The sequence below is a fragment of the Megalobrama amblycephala genome, linkage group LG14, assembly GCF_018812025.1.
Source record: "Megalobrama amblycephala isolate DHTTF-2021 linkage group LG14, ASM1881202v1, whole genome shotgun sequence".
Taxonomy (NCBI): Eukaryota; Metazoa; Chordata; class Actinopteri; order Cypriniformes; family Xenocyprididae; genus Megalobrama; species Megalobrama amblycephala.
The window spans coordinates 21,064,007-21,084,867 of NC_063057.1; the positions used below are offsets into that span (position 1 = coordinate 21,064,007).

The 20,861-nt window shown below is 39.2% G+C and overlaps 1 protein-coding gene across 1 annotated transcript; it reads right to left on the bottom strand.

Annotated features, from left to right (window-relative positions):
- Positions 1-18,919: 18,919 nt before the first annotated feature.
- Positions 18,920-19,707, bottom strand: LOC125245644 (zinc finger BED domain-containing protein 4-like). The gene is made up of 2 exons (XM_048156312.1): positions 19,513-19,707; positions 18,920-19,209 (listed from the first exon to the last, which is right to left on the bottom strand). Exons 1-2 carry the CDS (start codon positions 19,651-19,653, stop codon positions 18,949-18,951), a joined length of 402 nt encoding a protein of 133 aa, XP_048012269.1. The 5' UTR covers positions 19,654-19,707; the 3' UTR covers positions 18,920-18,948.
- Between the last annotated feature and the right edge of the window lie 1,154 nt (positions 19,708-20,861).

The following is a 20,861-nucleotide window of genomic DNA, read 5'->3' on the forward strand; positions in this document are numbered from 1 at the left end:
GTTGTGATTATATTTTATGATGTATTCGGTCAAAGTAATTCTTTTAATATCTTGTAAGCATTACAGAGGGTTTGTGTTTCTGCCATAGTACCAAACTTTAACTTAATTTACTGTTGTTTGTTGTACAGCAGACAAGATTAAAGCCAAATGGAAAAACCTACATGATACACTCAAGGAAAAATGCATTCTTGGTCAGCACAACCTAACGTCCAGGCGTGAATTAGCCAAAGGTGATCAATCGTTTCCTTTTTTTTGTGAAAGCTTCGCTCAAACACTCCAAACAATGGCTGATTGTCTGGCTCAGTCTACTGCATACATCAGATGAGACGTACGTGTGTTTTGATGACAGGCTGTGATTTTCCCCAAAGGCGTTCTCTCGTATGTCTTGAAAAACTGGTTTCCTGGAGATGAGTTTCAGAGCTTTTTCTCGAGAAGCCAGTTCAGATGAGGAACAAGAAGCCTACAAATGTCCTAGTTTTTCACGGTAAGTAAATACTGCTTCATAAAATACTGGCCTATGGAGATTCAAAGTTCTCACTGATTCCAGACCTTCAGCATGAGACACTGAAACATTGTGAATCACAATAGTTTGTCTTCATTAATGAAACTCAAAGGCAATTTAATCTTTTCAAGTAATTATAGCTGTTTAACACAAATCAGATGACTTTCTGTCTTCTTGTCCTGCAGACGTGAATCAGTAGGACGATGGCGTCTGTTTCAGAGCAGCTTCTGGATGATCTAGAGACGGATAAACAAGAGGTTTAAATGCCAGTTATAGAAACATTACTGTGTTAAAAGGGCTGATCTGGAGAAGGCAGACGCTCCTGACACAGTGGACCTGATGATGAGGCGTTTTGGACTAGAAGAAGCTGTGAAGATCACGGTGGACTTCCTGAGGAAGATGAACCAGAACCATCTGGCTGAACAGTTGGAGAAGAAACACAGGCAAGGTAACAGGTTAATGGGGGGTTCGCTTCTTTCCAGCCATTGTTGCCTTGAATTCAGTGATTGTTGGAAAAATTGGAAATGTTTTTAAAAACATGACAACCTTTTAAATCTCTAAATTGTGAGCAATAACATGGCAATTGTAAGAGGGGAAAAGTAGCAGAATGTGAGTAAAACTGAAGGAGAGAAGAGATCGACTCATCAACACTGGGTCACTTCTAACACCGCTAACATGAGTCTATTGCAGCCCATATTTACTGCTGAAATCACCCATTTAAATACTGTCAATTCTGTTGATACCAAGAGTCGAATGAATACCTGATAACAATGTGTTTTGAAGAATTTTATTTTTTAGTGTGATATCAGTATTTAAAACCAAACATAAATGATGAATTTTTATGCTTTAATTAGAACTAAAATGTGGCTTTCATGTTTTCACAGAAGTTTTCATAATAAATAGTAGAATTATAATATAGGCTAATCAAATGATTATGACACGTTTATTGATCAGTCAATGTCTCTTTGAGAAAGAATATGGATGGATGTCTGAGATTAAAACTCAAATCTATTCAATCACAATTCTTCCCTTTAATTTCCATGTTATTTCTCACAGTTTACAGATTTTAAGGGTTGTGTCACATATGATTACATTCCCTCTCTAATCAGATCTGGATCCGGGCCGTATCCAGCTGAGACCAAGGACCTGCGCCTTGACACAACCACAACGCAGCCCTGAAGTATCAGCAGAGATCGAGTCGACTAGATCATCCATTGTGAAGACATCATCAACAGGACAGCCAGTGCCACAGTTCCTCAACAAACCGTCCATACCGGCGTGATGAATACGATCCTCAACTGGACACGACCAAAACGCAGCCCTGAAGTATCAGCAGAGATCGAGTCAACTAGATCATCCATTGTGAAGACATCATCAACACGACAGCCAGTAGCACAGTTCCTCAACTGGAACTGTTTTTTTTCTCCATTTTAACACCTATTTGCCACTTGTTTGCCACCTGATGTCACCTGTTGGAGTTTGGGTTCCTTGCCGCTGTCGCCTTTGGCTTGCTTAGTTGGGGACACTTGACATTTGATAGTCAACAGTATTCTTGACATTTATTCAACAGTGCTTTGATCTGCCTGCATTGACACTATTCTTGAAGAGCTGCTGTGCAGCAAAAATTATGTACCAGTTATCGATGTAAAGCTGCTTTGACACAATCTGCATTGTAAAAAGCGCTATATAAATAAAGGTGACTTGACTTGATCAGTTCATGTCTACAGAAGCCAAATCCAATATGGCGACGTGTCAATAATGATATCAATCCCTCAGTAGTGGTTGTGTCAGGATTTGGGCTCCGTAAACAGCATTTATCTAAATATCTTCTGTGTTGGAGGATTTCTGCGCAGAGAAGCTCAAAAAGATCTCAGAGATTCATCTGCTCTCAGAAATGATCCTCCATCATCTCATGTAGATCCTCATATTAGAAATGTGTTAGTAATGGATGCAGGGATGATTTTCTCCTGATTATAATCACACTCTTCGTGTCTGTTGATTTCCACAGACTTTGTTCACAGGACCAGGAACAACTTCATACAATGTAAGTCACTGAGAAAAAGCAGCGGTGCAAAAAACAATGTTCTTCCTATAGAAGGTGAAACTTGTGACACAAAACACTGATAAATAATGACAGACTCCATGAAATAGTCAAGTCAAGTCACCTTTATTTATATAGTGCTTTTTACAATGTAGATTGTGTCAAAGCAGCTTTACATTGATAACTGGTACATAATTTGGCTGCACAGCAGCTCTTAAATAATAGTGTCAATGCAGGCAGATCAGAAGCACTGTTGAATAAATGTCAAGAATACTGTTGAATATCAAATGTCAAGTGTCCCCAACTAAGCAAGCCAAAGGCGACAGCGGCAAGGAACCCAAACTCCAACAGGTGACATCAGGTGGCAAACAAGTGGCAAATAGGTGTTAAAATGGAGAAAAAAAAACCTTGGGAGAAACCAGGCTTAGTCGGGGGGCCAGTTCTCCTCTGGCGAACAGTGCTTTGTTACGAATCAGGTTGCTATCATAAGTCTGATAGGATCACAACAATCAAAGTATTTATTTCAGTTCCATCCAGTTGAGGATCGTATTCATCACGCCGGTATGGACGGTCTGTTGAGGAATTGTGGCACTGGCTGTCGTGTCGATGATGTCTTCACAGTGGATGATCTAGTCGACTCGATCTCTGCTGATACTTCAGGGCTGCGTTGTGGTCGTGTCAAGGCGCTGGTCCTCGGTCTCAGCTGGATACGGCCCAGATCCGGTTGACTACGGTAAACCTCGGGATAAACAGAAAGACTAATATTAGCGTAGATGCCATTCTTTTTCTGATGTAACGAGTACATCTGGTGTTATAGGAAGTGTTCCCGGTTCCGGCTGACCTAATTTATGCAGCCTAATAATCCTTTAACGGATTTGAAAATATAAATATATAATGTGTTATGTGTATGCCAGGTTAAAGAGATGCGTTTTTAGTCTAGATTTAAACTGACAGAGTGTGTCTGCTTCCCGAACAATGCTAGGAAGATTGTTCCAGAGTTTAGGTGCCAAATAGGAGAAGGATCTACTGCCTGCGGTTGATTTTGATATTCTAGGTATTATCAACTGGCCTGAATTCTGAGATCGCAATAGACGTGAAGGACTATAATGATTTAAGAGCTCGCTTAGGTACTGGGGAGCTAAACCATTTAGTGCTTTGTAAGTAATTAGGAAGATTTTAAAATCTATACAATGTTTAACAGGAAGCCAATGCAGTGATGACAGAACTGGGCTAATATGGTCATACTTCCTAGTTCTAGTAAGAACTCTAGCTGCTGCATTTTGTACGAGCTGTAGTTTATTTATCAAGCGGGAGGAACAACCACCCAGTAGAGCGTTACAGTAATCTAGCCTTGAGGTCATGAACGCATGAACTAACTGTTCTGCATTTTTCATTGAGAGCATATGTCGTAGTTTAGATATATTTTTAAGATGGAAGAATGCAGTTTTGCAGATGCTAGTAACATGGCCTTCAAATGAAAGATTGGTATCGAAGAGCACACCCAGGTTCCTAGCTGACGACGGAGACTTAACAGAGCAGCCATCAAGTGTTAGACAGTATTCTAGGTTATTGCGTGAAGAAGTTTTCGGTCCAAAAATTAGAATCTCTGTTTTTTCTGACTTTAGTAGTAGGAAATTACTGGTCATCCAGTTTTTTATATCAGCTATACATTCTGTTAATTTAGCGAATTGGTGATTTTCGTCAGGGCGCGAAGAAATATAGAGCTGAGTATCATCAGCGTAACAATGAAAACTAACGCCATGCTTCCTAATGATATCTCCCAAGGGTAGCATGTACAGAGTGAAAAGCAACGGTCCTAGTACTGAGCCTTGTGGTACTCCATATTTAACTTGTGATTGATATGACATCTCATCGTTTACTACTACAAACTGATAACGGTCAGATAAGTATGATTTGAACCATGCCAATGCAATTCCACTAATGCCAACATAATTTTCAAGTCTATTTAAGAGAATATTGTGATCGATAGTGTCAAATGCAGCACTAAGATCCAGTAACACTAATAGAGAGATACAACCACGATCTGATGATAAGAGCAAATCATAAGTAACTCTAATGAGAGCAGTCTCAGTACTATGGTACAGTCTAAATCCTGACTGGAAATCCTCACAGATACTATTTCTTTCTAAAAAGGAACATAGTTGTGATGAAACTGCCTTTTCTAGTATTTTTGACAGAAAAGTGAGATTTGAGATCGGCCTGTAATTGACTAATTCTCTAGGATCAAGTTGTGGTTTTTTAATAAGAGGTTTAATAACAGCCAGCTTAAAGGTTTTTGGTACGTATCCTAGTGATAAAGATGAATTAACAATATTAAGAAGAGGATCTATGACCTCTGGAAGCATCTCTTTCAATAGCTTAGTCGGTATAGGGTCTAACATACATGTTGATTTTGATGATTTAACAAGTTTAGACAATTCTTCCTTTTAGACAATTCTGTGTTCTGTCTGACACAATACTGTAGTAGACGGTTGCGTGGTTATAATTTTTTCTCTAATATTATCAATCTTGCAAGTAAAGAAGTTCATAAAGTCGACTTCCGGTATGCAGTTTGAGTGAGTGAGGCGCGTCCGGGAGCTGCTCCGTAAATTTTATTTCTTTTCAGTTGTTAACGGGAACATTTGGTATTCTTATACTTTAAGACGACGTCTACAACACCAGAGAACATTCGAATGCGTGTTGGGGCCTGTTATTTTCGTTGCCATGCCTAAATCTAAACGTGCTTCTCCCGCTCCTGATGAAACTGATGAGGCCGGCAACATGGCCGCGGCTGCTTCAGGGTTAACGCCATCTCTTTTGAAAGAGATGCTTACCACAACAATTCGTGAGGAAATCGCGTCGCTAAGGACTGAGTTTCTCACTGAAATACGTGCCTCAACAGCGACTCTTCAAGCCACCATTTCCAATCATAGCTCCAAAATTAAAGACATTGAAGCTTCGATGAACAGCATAGACAAAAGGCTTGACATTTTAGAGCGCAAATGTCAGTCCTTGGAAAGAGATAACGAGGAGTTAAAGAGCAAGGCAGATGATTTGGAAAACCGCTCGCGTCGGAACAATCTTCGTATATTAGGTATCCCCGAAAACGTTGAAACGTCCAAACCCTCTCAGTTCATGGCATCGTTCTTCGCAGAACTTTTCGGGGATAAACTGCCTCAGACGCCGGAGATTGAGCGCGCACATCGGTCCCTCGCACCTAAACCGCGATCCGGCGCGCCACCGAGACCTATGATTGTACGCTTTCTTCGTTTCCAAACCAGGGAAGAAATTTTACGGTTGTCACGCAAGCATGGGGAGTTGCGCTACAAGGAATCCAAGATTTTGATCTTTCCTGATTTCTCCGTGGAACTCAAGAAACGACGGGATCAGTTTAAATCAGTCAAGGCAGAATTACACGGAGCCGGTGTCAAATTCAGGATGCTGTATCCCTGCAGACTTCTTCTTTCATTCAATGGCGAATCTCACAGCTTTGACAGCCCTGATGCTGTGTCTACATTCCTTGCCACCGTGGTTAAATCCAAACAGTCAAGCGCAGTAGCTGCTGTGGATACAGGTAAATAAGAGTTATTGTTGGACAATGTTTCACTCGGGGCAGTAGCCCTATACGCCTGGTCTGCGCCCTGATTTGTCATGGCATTGCATTGAAGCTCGGTGTTGTATCAGACTTTATTGACTTCTTGCATTATAAGCATGTACAGACCATGCAACTTTTATTATTATTATTTTAATATGCGGTCTGTGAATATATTGTTCCCCTTTTTCTTTATATATTTCCAATCTGTTACGGAGCTCTCTCCAAAAGTTCAGCGGAGAGAAGGTTTGTGCTTTGTTGTGGGTAATGTTCGTACCATTTGTGTACATGGGTTTTTTTTTTTTTTTTTTTTTGTTTGTTTGTTTGGTTGTTCTTTCACTCTATTTTTGGTTAAGACAGAAGAAAGTTCTTTCATGTTTTTGCTGTTGTTATCTATTTCAGAATCTTGTGTGAATTTTCAGATATGTAATTAAACTTCAAGTCACATTTAAAACATTTAAATACATTGGTTTTTTGAAGAAAGCTTTGTAAGAAATGGATTGGACACATTCATGTTCTCATGTATACCATTCACTCCTTTTTGCGGTGGTAGATATGTAATTGTTGTTATAACCAATGACCACTAGACCTAAACTCACACTATCTCATTATGGGAGGTGATTTTAAGCAATGCTCAGTCTGGGAGTTCTTGTGTGAATTTTACCAGCCTTTTGGAATGTCAGACGGCTATAAGAAATGCTAGATCTACTTATTTTTCAAATCTCTTAAAGAAAACAAACATAATTAGGTAATTTGACCATGCTAAATTAACTAGAAACAGAATTAACTGCTGACGTTTTAACAAGCAGTAATGACTTTTGAACTTCTTTACTTGCAAGATTGATAATATTAGAGAGAAAATTAAAAACATGCAACCGTCCACAGTTTCGCTTCAGACAACTGTAGTGTCCCTGAGGTAAAACTAGAATCATTCGCCGCTTAGGAGAGGAAGAATTATCTAAACTTATCAAATCATCAAAATCAACGACATTTTTAGACCCAATGCCGACTAAACTACTGAAAGAAAGCTTCCAGAGGTCGTAGGTCCACTTCTTGATTATTAATTCATCCTTAACACAGATCAAAAACCTTTAAGCAGGCAACAGACGAGAGATTTGTAAATTACAGGCCAATCTCGAATCTACCTTTTCTGTCAAAGATACTAGAAAAGGCAGTTTCAACACAACTGTGCTCCTTTTTAGAAAGAAATGGAATCTGTGAGGATTTCCAGTCAGGAAGTATTCCATTCTAGAGATGCTTCGTTAAGAGTTCAAAGATCTACTCTTATATCCGATCGTGGCTGTATTTCTCTATTAGTGTTATTAGATCTCAGTGCTGCTTTTGACACTATCGATCACAACATTCTTTTAAAAAGACTTGAAAACTATATTGGCATTAGTGGAATTGCTTTGGCATGGTTCAAATGTACTTATCTGACCGTTAAGTCTGTAGTAGTTAATGAAGAGATGTCGTATCGCTCACAAGTTCAATATAGTACCACAAGGCTCAGTACTAGGACCGTTGCTTTTCACTCTGTGAACAATGCTGCCCTTAGGAGAGATAATTAGGAAGCATGGTGTTAGTTTTCCTTACGCTGATGATACTCAGCTCTAGTGGATTCCGGTGGAAACCTACAAATTCACAAAACTAGATATGTAATTGACAAGAAATTTCTTATTATTAAATTCAGAAAAAACTGATATCCTTCTTTACTTCCTGAAAAAACCTTGTTTAACTGACGGGTGCTCCATTAAACCTTCGTCCTCAGTTAGGAACCTGGGTGTGCTCTTCGATACCAATCTTTCTAATATATACGCACCAAATTACGATGATGAAAATTTCATAAACAGACTCAGTCCAAAATGCGGCATATTCAGAAAGTATCCTTGCTCCCTGCTCCCTATTAAACCGTATAGATTTTAAACTCACACTATCTCATTATGGCTCTTAATGCATTATAGGTGATTCAGAATTAATTGTTCTCTGATCCTTTTCCTATTTAACTCTTCTCTTGACCGACACACTCTTCAGTTTAAATCTACTAAACCATCTCTTTGCTCTTGCCCAACCTTCTAAAACGGCAATAATTCGGCCGGAACGAACATTTCCTTCACCTGTACATCAGAATAAGAATGGCTTCTAATCTGTCTCTCTGCTATCCTGAGGTTTGCCGGGTGCGGTCAGGCCGATCCAGTCAGATGGAGAACCTGTGTCTGGACCTGACTACAACGTAGCCCAGGAGACAATGGGCCTACAGATCCAGTTCTGGCTGCATCTATAATTCAGATTTTTAATCCCCGTATCCGCTTACATATATTTATATATAATCTATTTTTAATCTCTATAATAAAAATGTATAATTCATTTTGATCTCCATATCCATTTACATCTTCCAAGGGGTTTTTTCCCTCCTAGGACTTTTTTCCCAGTGTTAGCACGCTGGGTTTTCTCCTAGGGGGTTTTTTCCACCCCTGGGAGTCAGCCGACAATTATTGGCTTAATGTAGCACCATCTTGTATATGTTACATATTACCACGCTTGTTTTGCTTATTTTTAACCACTTCCCTTTTTTCTGTGCTTCTAATATGTAAAGCTGCTTTGAAACAATTACCAATTGTAAAAGCGCTATATAAATAAATTTGACTTGACTTGACTAAAGTGAAGGCCTGTTCATATGGCAGCATTGTTATATCTGATCATGCTCCACTTTCACTTTCTCTTCAGTTTCAAGATAAGATGTTGGATTCTCGAAGTTGGAAATTCAATTCTCTGCTGCTCTCTGATAAAGCATTTTGTGATTCGTTAAAAGACAAATTAGATATATTTTTGGAGATAAATACCATCCCTGAGACCTCACCTTCCATAATATGGGAATCTTTTAAAGCATATGCTCGGGGTCAAGTCATTTCATATTCAGCTTGTGTAAATAGACAAAGAAGGAAGAAGCTAGAAGAATTATCTCTGGAAATAATTCGGCTCGATTCGGCTTATGCAACTTCTCCAGATCCTGGAATTTACAAAAAGAGACTCAAACTTCAATCTGATTTTAATATGTTATCAACCCATCTAGCTGAAAAGTTATTGCTGAAGGCTAAACATTCATTTTTTGAGTATGGTGACAAGCCAAGTAAACTTCTTGCTCTTCAGTTAAAGGAAAAGTCAGCTCAAAATTTAATTTCTAAGATTCGATCCTCCAATGGCAATTTGATTACTGACCCTGTTAGTATTACTGCCCATTTTAAAGACTATTACTCTTTGCTATACAAATCAGAACCCCCCACGGATAGGTCCCTTATGGAAAGTTTTTTTGAACCACTGCCCATACCTACAATATCGGATGCAATGAGAGAAGAGCTAGAATTACCTTTTTCTGCAGAGGAGATAGTGCAAGCAATTGAGAGTATGCAGAACGGCAAGAGCCCTGGGCCCGATGGGTTCCCTGTTGAATTTTTTAAGAGGTTTTCTCAAACACTTAAAACACCGTTACTAAATATGTTATTGGACTCCTTTAATAATGGCTGCCTGCCTCCAACCCTCCGTCAGTCTTGTATTTCTTTGATTTTGAAAAAAGACAAAGACCCTCACGAATGTGGTTCATACAGGCCAATCAGTCTTTTGAACGTAGATGCAAAAATACTGGCTAAAATGCTTGCAAAGCATCTTGAATCCGTTTTACCGTTAATCATACACAGCGACCAAACTGGTTTTATTAAAAACAGATTACTGTCTCATAATATTAGAAGGGCATTTAATATAATTTATTCTTCCAATTCTCACCCATCGGAGGCTCTTCTGCTGCTTGACGCGGAGAAAGCCTTTGATCGAGTGGAATGGGATTACCTTTTCTATGTGCTACTGAAATTTGGTTTTGGCAATGCGTTCATATCCTGGATAAAACTTTTGTATTCATCCCCAGTATGCTCTGTTAGGGCCAATGGAGTATCCTCTTCTATTTTTCCTTTAAAACGTGGCACTAGACAAGGCTGCCCACTTTCACCTTTGCTTTTCGCATTGGTAATTGAACCACTGGCAATTGCCATTCGTAGTGAGCAGGCTATACAGGGAATTAGGAGAGCTGATGCTGTTCACAAAATTTCTTTGTATGCTGATGATGTGTTGCTCTATATCTCTGATCCTGTTGTTTCTCTGCCCGAAATTCTGATAATTATAAACTCCTTTAGCCTCTTCTCCGGTTATAAATTGAATATAAATAAAAGTGAATTATATCCAATAAATTTTACAATTTCCGATTTACCAATGAGTACCTCAATGTTTAAAGTCGCTGCCCAAAGTTTTAAATATTTAGGAGTAACATTTACACGTAAATGCTTAGATCTGTTCAAGGCTAATTTTACCACTCTCCTCCAACGAGTCCAGAAAGATTTTACTCGTTGGTCGGCTCTTCCCCTTTCATTGGCTGGACGCGTGAATTCTGTGAAGATGAATGTTTTACCTAGATTTCTGTATTTATTTCAATGTGTACCAATTTTTATACCCAAATCTTTCTTTAAGACACTAAATCAACACATTTCTTCTTTCATTTGGAACAAAGGACCAGCCAGAATTCGTAGAGAAATACTTCAAAAACCAAAGCTTGAGGGTGGGCTTGCCCTCCCTAATTTCTTATTTTACTACTGGGCAGCAAATATACATCCTACATTATTCTGGTTTCAAAGTCATTTTGGGCTCAGTGATTGGGTCCCATCTTGGGTCAGTATTGAGGAGGGTTCCTGTTCCCCTGCCTCGCCTGCCGCACTACTATGTGGCCCTCTTACTGCCATCTCGCGCTGTCCGTATGGTAATTGTATTGTCCGGCAATCATTACGAATTTGGTCCCAATTCCGAACCCATTTTGGCCTTCAGCGCTTGCCAGTGGTTTCACCTATAAATCGTAACCCTTTATTTCCCCCTTCACTTAATGACAAGGCATTTAATATTTGGCAGAGAGCAGGGATCTCGGTGGTCAATGACATTTACATTGATAATGTGTTTCCCAGCTTTTCTCAATTGAAACAAAAATTCTCTCTCTCTAGTGCACAATTTTTTAGATATTTGCAGCTCCGAAATTTTGTTAAAAACTCATTCCCTGATTTTCCGAATCTTCCTCCCAAATCTTTGCTTGATCAGATTCTAGAAGTACCTTTAGATAAAAGGGGTGTGTTGTCTTCGCTATAGAGGCTGATTTCCTCCATTTCCACTTCCTCTCTCTCTTTTATTAAACAACAATGGGAGTCAGATCTCTGCCTCACATTTGATGACGAGACTTGGAACCATATTCTGTCCTGTGTCCATACCTCCTCTATTTGTGCACGTCATCGTCTTATCCAATTAAAATTTATTCATCGAATTTACTGGACAAAAGTGAGGTTGGCAAAAATCAAGCCTGGTATTGACCCTCTCTGTGATCGTTGCCATCAGACCCCTGCAGATTTAATACATATGTTTTGGTTATGCCCATCCATAACTTCTTTTTGGCTGTCAATATTCAATTGTTTTTCTTTAGTAACAAAGAAACAGATCGAGCCTTGTCCTTTGGTTGCGCTTTTTGGACTTCCTTCAAAGGTCGCTGGTTTGCCTGGAAATACTGCAAAGGCTTTTGCTTTCTTAACATTATTAGCTAGACGGCGCATTCTCCTGCTGTGGAAACGAAAACTCCCTCCATCTTTTGATGACTGGCTGAGTGATGTTATGAACTTCATTCATTTGGAAAAAATCAGGTATACATTAAAGGGCAACACTGGTATATTTTCTGAGATCTGGGATCCCTTCATCATTTATTTTTCTGAATATGTCAGTGCTTCTTGTGTGTCAACCTAAGCATTAATGTCATTATGATTGTGGCTTGAATCTGATCATGAGTGTGTGATTATATGTGTGGATAATTTTATTTATTTATTTCATTTTATTTATTTTGTTTATTTATAATAATTTATTTATTTATTTTTATTTTTTATATTATTATTATTATTATTATTATGTATTTATTTATTATTATTATTATTATTTTATATATTTGTTTCCTCTGGGGGGTGGGATGGTAAAATATTTTTTCATAATTCTTCTGTACTTGTATTGTTATTATTGTAAAAGTTCAATAAACAGATTTAAAAAAAAAAAAAAAAAAAAAAAAAAAAGAAGTTCATAAAGTCATTACTGCTGTGCTCTTTGGAAACATCAGAAGTTGAAGCTTTATTTCTTGTTAATTTAGCCACTGTATCAAATAAATACCTAGGGTTGTGTTTATTTTCTTCTAAAAGTTTTGAAAAATAGGCAGATCTAGCAGTTTTTAAGGCCTTTCTGTACTCAGTCATTTTCTCTCTCCACAAAATGAAATACAAGGATAGGCTTTGACAGTTATCTAAAACAGCTTTTCAACCACACACACACACACACACATAGTTGCTTTTCTTAAAACAATAACAACGTTATTTCTCTCTACAAATGTTCAAATTATGACAGAAGTAATGAGATAAAAGTTTAGTTCACATATAAACACTGATGTCTACGGTAGTGATCAAAATAGAGTAAATCACCTTTTAAAAGTTACTTGTCACTTTAAAAATAAAGATTGTATCTATCGCATCGTTACGCCACCAGGTGGCGACAAGTGACTGTTAAAAAATGTATTTGTCTTTGAATCGTACATTTAAGAGATTCATTCAAAAACACTGATTCATCCAGTAATGAAACAAGTGAAGTCTTTATGAGCGAGTCATTGAATCAACTGATTTTTAAAAATAATTCATTCAAATTAATGAAACATTTTAAAAAACTGTGCAGCAATTAACATTTTGTCAGAACCTTTAGTAAATGACATTATTTTGTTTAGTTGAAACATTTTTTTGTTGAAACAAAAAAAGATGTGATTCTCAGTGTATCCAGAATCGTGCAGCTCAATGCTGTTTATATATGTACACGTAATAAACGCCTCAGTCAAGTCTGATTTTGGCCCTTTGTTGGTAAGTTTGTGCAGCTCTGCTCGAGCGTTTCTTCACAGCAGCTGCTCTTGGTAACAGGCCTGAGAGTCGGTCACCGAACTGATGGAGGCTTTAAGATTCACAACTACAGATGAGATTCTGTGAGAGACCAGAAGATCCTAAATCAAGTTCAGATCTGAGACAAATCCTACATGAACTCGTCAGATCTGAACTCAAGACTGAAGATAGAAAGTTAATAGATCCAGATGATTGCAAAGCATGCTGGGAACTAAAAATCCACTGCCCAGTTTCAGCTCATTCAACACAAATGGATGAAGTAAACTTCAGTTTCACATGTTTAGATAAGTGGATACATAAGTGGATTTATTTACATAAGTACATATTTACATAAGTGGATTTTACACAATTAAATTAGGACAGAATGTGCAGTAATTGTGTGGTTTTAACTAATTTTAATGAAGTTCATTTAGGCCCCATCCACACGGAGACGCGCTTTTGTGAAAATGCACAAATTTTGTATCGGATAGGCATTTTTTGTCCACACGGATCCGGTGTTTTCGAAAGGTGAAACTGCTATTTTTTGAATCCGGGTCCCAGAGTGGATAAATCTCTTTCGTGTGGACAGCCTATCCGTATATTTTCTGAAACGATGATGTCATCATCCCATGTGTCGACCCACGCGCTAGCACCACAAAACAGCACCAACAACAACGGCAATAGCAGGCTCTAGATGCTTGTGTTCGTGCTGCAGAAGCTACTGAGCCAAAATACAGCGTTATTTCTAAGCTTTACTATAGTTTGTATACAGCGCACAAGGTTTATGCGTGCGCTTTGAGCTTGCGCTCCACACCCATGTTCTGACACAAACACAGAGAGAGCATCTACATTATTATCAGTTTAAAATTATATTACTAACCTGCACTATTTCTTTAGAACAAAACTGTGCAGCAGGTCTGTCATCTCTAGTCACACACTTCAGTTAGCCTATCACCCCAACACACAGCAGAGAAAAAACTGTGCAGGTCATATGGCTGAGAGAGAGCATACTCACATTCAGTGAGCTTATAATGCCGCACTTTATTGTCAGTAAAGGTAAGGGCGTTGTTAAAAAAATGGCATAAGTGGAAAAATTAAATCATTTTTTTCATAAAACGGCAATTTAAATGTGTTATTTCTTTAGGTTATATAAAAAAGACAAAATATAAGGGCTGAATAAGCTGATCTAGCATGTTAAATGGTGGCATCCTAGTTAAATAAGGCATTCCTTGCCTTTATTTTTCAAGCTATGATTTATTGTGTGAGTACAAATAATAGTTACAATAATAGTTATACCTACACAGATTCGAATGGTGTTACTCTTATGACCATAAATGTCTGAGTATTTTAAGTTGTTTGCGCTTTTATAAGAACATTCAAGTGAACGCGCCGGCGCCATAGACTATCAGTTTTATTAGTAGCTAGCCTACTATAACTTGACATCGCAGCCTGTTTATTGTCAAAATAAAACACAGTCAACCAAATACAGAAAAAGTTCCACTGCTCATTTTAAATAGTCTGTGTACAATCAGGGCTGGGTTTCCCGATAACGTTGTCTCTTGGCGCGCTACGAAGACTCTAAAGGTTGACCTTAACTGAAGATATAGGCGCGTTCCCCGAACTATCCTTAGGAGGTTGCTTAAGTTAATATCTTCTTAGTTAATATCTTCTAAAAGTTAATATCTTCTTAAGTGATGTTACCAGGTGCTGTCCATGGTGGTGGTGCTGAATTGGCTGATATCGAGGGGTCCGTGTACCTTCGGATAATTTTTTTCGTTTTTGTCTTCCAAACGGAAAAACGAAGAAAACATTCATCACATATTCAACCCTCCTCATGAGAATTAATAAACAAATCTCGAGTCGTTTTTTCATATTTGTATTTTTGTTACACTTTGTTCTAATTCGACAAATGGAAAAACAATAAAACCAAAATGGATAAACGGCTTGAATATTCGATCTCTACATGGGCGGGAATAAAACGCCCCTTTCCGCTGATTGGTCAACCAAAGATCAAGCCGCGCCATCAGTTCTCAGCTCCAGAATCAGCTCCGCGAAACAGGGGTGCGTTTCCCGAAACCATCGTTCAAACAAACATTCGCAAACTGCATCGCAAACTTGTGTGGTTGAACGACAGCTCTCGCGCTGTGGTTAGAAGCATAGTTTCTTGTTTTTATGATATGTGGACTTAATAAATCGTTATCTTGGGCAAAATAAGCAAGCTGACATTAAGTATAATGTATATCTTTTATTTCGAATATATACAAATGTCATTTATATATTTTAGTTTGTCAATTTTTAAGCACCATTTCTGAAGAGTGCGCATGTGCATACGGGATACAGTTGTGACTAGCTAGTTGATTTGTTCAACGATGCATCGTACTATGGTAGTTCAGCAACGAGTTACATCTTTGTTCGGGAAACGCACCCCAGTAGACATCCGATACATTTGTACGGATTATTACAGAGTTTATTGCAACTACATTTAATCTCGTTCTCATCAAACAGCCAGACTAATAAATAGCTCGACACAACCCGTGCCAGACCAGAGTCTAGACAGAGATTTCTTCTGTATTCATTCGCGTGCCGTGAAATACTAACTTATCGTATTAAATATTAATTTACGTGGCATCTGCTCTCACAGCTAGCCAAACTATTTTGCACACTTATTAGCCTTCTTATTCAGCTGACCAACTCTCAAAATCGGTGTGCCGGAGGCTGGACAGCGCGGAGAGAATGCATAAAGGCTGATTTATACTTAAGCGTCGGACCTACGCCAGAGCCTCTGCGCTGTAGGCTATGCGTCTATTTTCATTTATACTTCTGCGTCATTGTCCGTGTCGACATGCATGCAGACCACTAGGAGGCAGTGTCCGTGGTCATGTTGAGTATCAAGGCAAAAGCCGAAGAAGAAGCAGCTCGTCATGTACATCGAAAGAACCTGCTGCATGACTGGATTTAATAGAGGAAATTGTGAAAACACAAGTAAAACAAGCGATTACACTAAAGGTTGGGCTCGAAAGTGTTTCTTACAACTTGTCAAAGAAACCTAATCCATGGATATTGACATGCAGCCAGGAGTCGTGTTTCCTGACATTTATATGTGCCTGATTTCGACGCCGGGGAAATACATAAAGCAAATCTGCCTGTGAATATTTTATATAACTACAATATAGGTTTAAATCCGAGTAGTTACTTATATCAATGTTATATCGTCATATTGTCCAGCCCTAAAACATATATAGTTTTATAGTACAGTTTTTGACAGTGTTTATGTAACCGGGTGACGTATAGGTTGGGTACTGCAACTCCCAATAGTCTTTGGGACAATTATAAGAATTGCGTCATTACGTAGTTGGCGCGCTATAAATAGACGCACGCGTATAGCGTGTCCTCGTTTCATTCATTCATTGAATCTGGAAATAAGCGTGAGCTTGCATCAGGTCACCTACAAACAGGTATTTGAGTAGATTAAATAATTTGATTTATGCAAATGTGTATTTCAGTCATTAAAAGGTTTTTGCAGGACTAGCACGACTATTGTTACTATTTGTTTTCTTTTATTTTTGGTGAATTACCCCAATTTTCCTTTGGATGTTGTGTATTTATATTATTGTATATTTTTGACTGATGCTGTTTTCTTTTTCCTTTAGTTTTTCATCTTATTTCCGTGGCAGCTGCAGGGTCTCCTCCAAGGGTGTGACTGGCACTGGTGAGGTGGTGGGCATTCTTCCATGGTTCCTGGTGATTTATTTATCCTTTTGAGTGCCGTGGATTTTGTGCTGTATTTGGAGTGTGCATTGCAAGTAGTGGCTATATATTTTTCTACACGCGTATGGTTGTGCCCTGCTGGAGCCCTGCGGTTTGTCATAAATTTGTTTATTGTTTTTTTTGTTCTTTTTCCTTGCTGAATGATGTGTACCAGTATTTTTAACATGTAATTGTTTTTATACAAAATTTGGTATTTATTAATGTGAATAAAAGCTTGTACAAGCAATACATTTTCACTACAGTCTGTGGCCAGTTATTCACCCTCTTGTGGTGGGTTACATTTATTTAAAAGCACCTAATTATGCATAATATAATTTGGAAAATATTTGAGTTTTCAACACAATAACAATACAATATATACGGTATGATTTTACCTCAAAATCCAACAATTTGACACAAAATGATAACTGCAAATCCATGTTTCTCTGCTGGAGTCCAGTTGTTTCTGTGAATTGCAGTGATCCATTTGCTTTTTTTCTGTAGCTTTCTGCAGTCTTTAAATATATACCTCAGGTTATGTGTCAAAGCTATTTGTACAGTCAGTCACAAAGATCTTTCCCGTTTCGGATGTGTTTTGTGTGTTTTTCGTGACATTCACACTGAAAACCAGTGCTGCTGCTCAGTCTTTTGCCACTCAGTGGGCGTGACCGCAGTCGTAACGGTCGCCGGTGACGTCACGTGCATACCCTCTATAGACATCACTTTCCCGCCGAAAGCGCGCTCCCTCAGCTGGACTGAGTGGCAAAAGAACCTGCTGCGTGACTGGATTTAATAGAGGAAACTGCGAAAACGCGAGTAAAACTGACGAATTACACTAAAGGTTGGAATTGAATGTGTTCCTTACAACTTGTCAAATAAACCTAATCCATGGATATTGACATGCAGCCAGGAATCGTGTTTCCTGACATTTATATGTGCCTGATTTCGACGCCGGGGAAACACATAAAGCAAATCTGCCTGTGAATATTTTATATAACTACAATATAGGTAGGTTTAAATCCGCGTAATCACTTATATCAATTTTATATCGTCATATTGTCCAGCCTTAAAACATATATAGTTTTATAGTAGGGATGCACGATATTGGATTTTGGCCGATATTCGATATGCCGATATTTTCAAAATAGTTTTGGCCGATGCCAATACCGATACCGATATATATACAAATTTTTCGCCTGATATATTTAAACTTTAATTTTACTGAAGAGAAATCCATGTATCTCTTCTGTACTGATTCTACCATAAATGTATTATTTTACAAATGTAGACAGACATTCACACCTGAAAAACAGGTCAATTATTTCACTTGGAGAATAAATGATATGCCAGTGCAACATTTTATTTTTAAGTTTAGACTTTGAAACTTCAGTCCTTAAGAGTAAAATAAATACAAATAAATTTTCAAATTTTTTTTTACATCTTTTCCTACTGGAACAGGTCTACCAAATGCTCCCCCAACATAGTGGTTAACATGACTGTAACGAGGTTAGTAGATATGGGAAGAAGGAGGCGGGAACCGGCGAACATTGAACAAAAGTTTAATCTCAAAATAAACAAACAAAAACGAAAGTAATGCCGGCAGACCCTCGCGGACGTCTGCCGGCCAAACAAACATAATAAAACATAACGTAAAGTCCAGGCCTGGTCCTCTCTCGTCCTTCACTGTAGTCGCTCCTCCTTTTATGCTCCCGGAGCTCCTCCGTGAGGGACTCAAGGCCGGTGCGCCTCCCAGGTGAAGCTCATTAACACTCGCGCCACCGGCCTCGCGCCGTTCCCTCACGGCTCTCGCCCGCCCTGGTCGCCACAATGACATTGTACTGAAACTTACAGAAAACACTTCAAGTGCACAAAACAAGCAGCTGTAGTCCAGACCTCCACTTCAGTCCTGAGGACCCACTTTAAAGTATAATCAAACTTAAAACCAAGCTCCACATATTATCTTGTGAGCCACAAAAAATAAAATAAAAATACAAGGACATCTTATCCTTTACTTGAACTTGAGTGGTGCAAACCTTTTCAGTCCAACTAACTAGGCGTGACAACTTCGGCTGACCGGTAGGCTTCTGTTCAGCTATTTTTTTAATACCAGAGGTAGGTTTTTCTTAAGAAAAATGAGCATCTCTGCCTTTTCACCGTCCATTCGATTTCTCTTTTCATCCATCACATCAGAGGCAACGCTAAAAAGCCGTTCACTGTCAACGCTTGTGCAAGGCGCACACAGGTACTTGCGTGCAGCAAGAGCGAGGGCAGGGAAACGGGCCTGGTTGCACTTCCAGTACTCCAATGGACTGTGGTTCCTGGGAATTGTGGGTTCGGCCAGGTATGAGATGACCTATGAAGTAACAGAATACCAAAATATTACTTACGGATATATATATTTTTTTTACTTTATGCTTTAGGCATTAACAGAGCTCTAACGTTTTTTTCCAGAAATCAAATGATTTATTAGTTGCACGTTTATTATTACTACCGTACACATAGCGAATTATGATAATAAATAGGCGATTATCTATGTTATGACATTGCAGAATAATAATAGCGAAAGTCGCATCATTAATTAGGATGCTTTCGGTCCAAAAGTGAAATATTTTTTTTTTTAAATAATAACCTACATTTGTGCATGTTTTATGCTTACCTGTGACGCTGACGCGGTCTTGTCTTGCTCCTCAAACATGACATTCTCCTCCAGAATTTCGTCATACATATCCAGCAGTGATCCTGTTCGGGTCCTCTTCTCTGGGGGATCCTCTGTGCTGGCATCTGCACTGCCGCTCATGTCATCCAAAACTTTGAGCAACAGGTCGCGAGCACTCCTCTTTTTTTCCTCGTCAAAGTACCTGGTCTTTGTAGCGGGCATCAAGCATGGTTGCAACAGAATAAAGTGCCTCACAATGCACACCGTTGAAGCGATGATTGACGGCTTCCAGCAGGGTAGTTTTGGTAGTCTGCACTCCTCTGTCCGTGTCACTCGGCTGGCCAAGCAGTCGTGTCAGTGCCACAACCGCGGGGATCACATCAGCAGCAGAAGCCTCTGCAGAACTTATATCTCTGGTCAGCTGCTCAAAGGGGGCGAGAAGTGTGATCATATTTTCTATAATTCCCCACTGATTTGCCGTCAAAGTTGCAGGAAGCTCGAAATCAGCGGCATAAGCACCTAGTGCCCTTTTCTGCTCGACCAAGCTTCGCATCATATAAAATGTCGAATTCCATCTGGTAGCGATATCTTGTTGAAGTCGTTTTACCGACATTCCGAGCTTTTTCTGTACATCCGCCAGTCGACTGTATGCCAGCTGGGAGTGTTTGAAATGTCCAATTATTCTCCTTCCCACGGCCACAACATCCGCCACGCTGCGCTGAGACAGGACACCGTCATTCACCGCCAGTTGCAGTGAGTGTGCCATGCACGGTAGACTTGTCACACCAAACTCCATCATAGCTTTAGCCATGTTACGGGCATTGTCACGTAGCACGACATGCACTCGTTCTCTTTCTATTTTCCATTTCCCAAACATACTTTCAAATGCGGACGCAATTGCAGCTGCTGTGTGAGAACCGGAGCATTCCTGTGAGTGTAGGACAGCTTTTTTAAGGGTGAAATCTTCATCTATCCACTGGGCAGTGAGGCTCAACATGCTTACAGGACTCACGCTTGATGTCCAAATGTCCGTGGTGAAGCTAATGTGACACGCGCCGGCAAGGAGCTTTTCAATTTGACTGGCGACAACACTCTGGAGTTCAGGTAAGGCCACGTCAGAAAAATAGCATCGGCTAGGCATAGCATACCGCGGCTCTAGGTGCATCATTAGCCTCCTGAAGCCAACATCTTCCACCACGCTAAACGGCTGGTTATCAAGAGCAATAAATTCAATTATTTTGTCGTTAAGATCTTTTACCTTTGGGTGGTCGCTGCTGTATTTTCTAGCTTTGTCAAAGGACTGAAGTAGAGGCTGCTGATGGGTTTTTGCCGGCATTTTTTCCTTCTTA

Coding starts and splice junctions, on each gene's coding strand:
- LOC125245644 (XM_048156312.1), bottom strand. CDS start 19,653: ATGAGCGGCAGTGCAGATGCCAGCACAGAGGATCCCCCAGAGAAGAGG. Junction 19,210..19,512: donor AGACCGCGTCAGCGTCACAG/GTAAGCATAAAA, acceptor GTTACTTCATAG/GTCATCTCATACCTGGCCGA.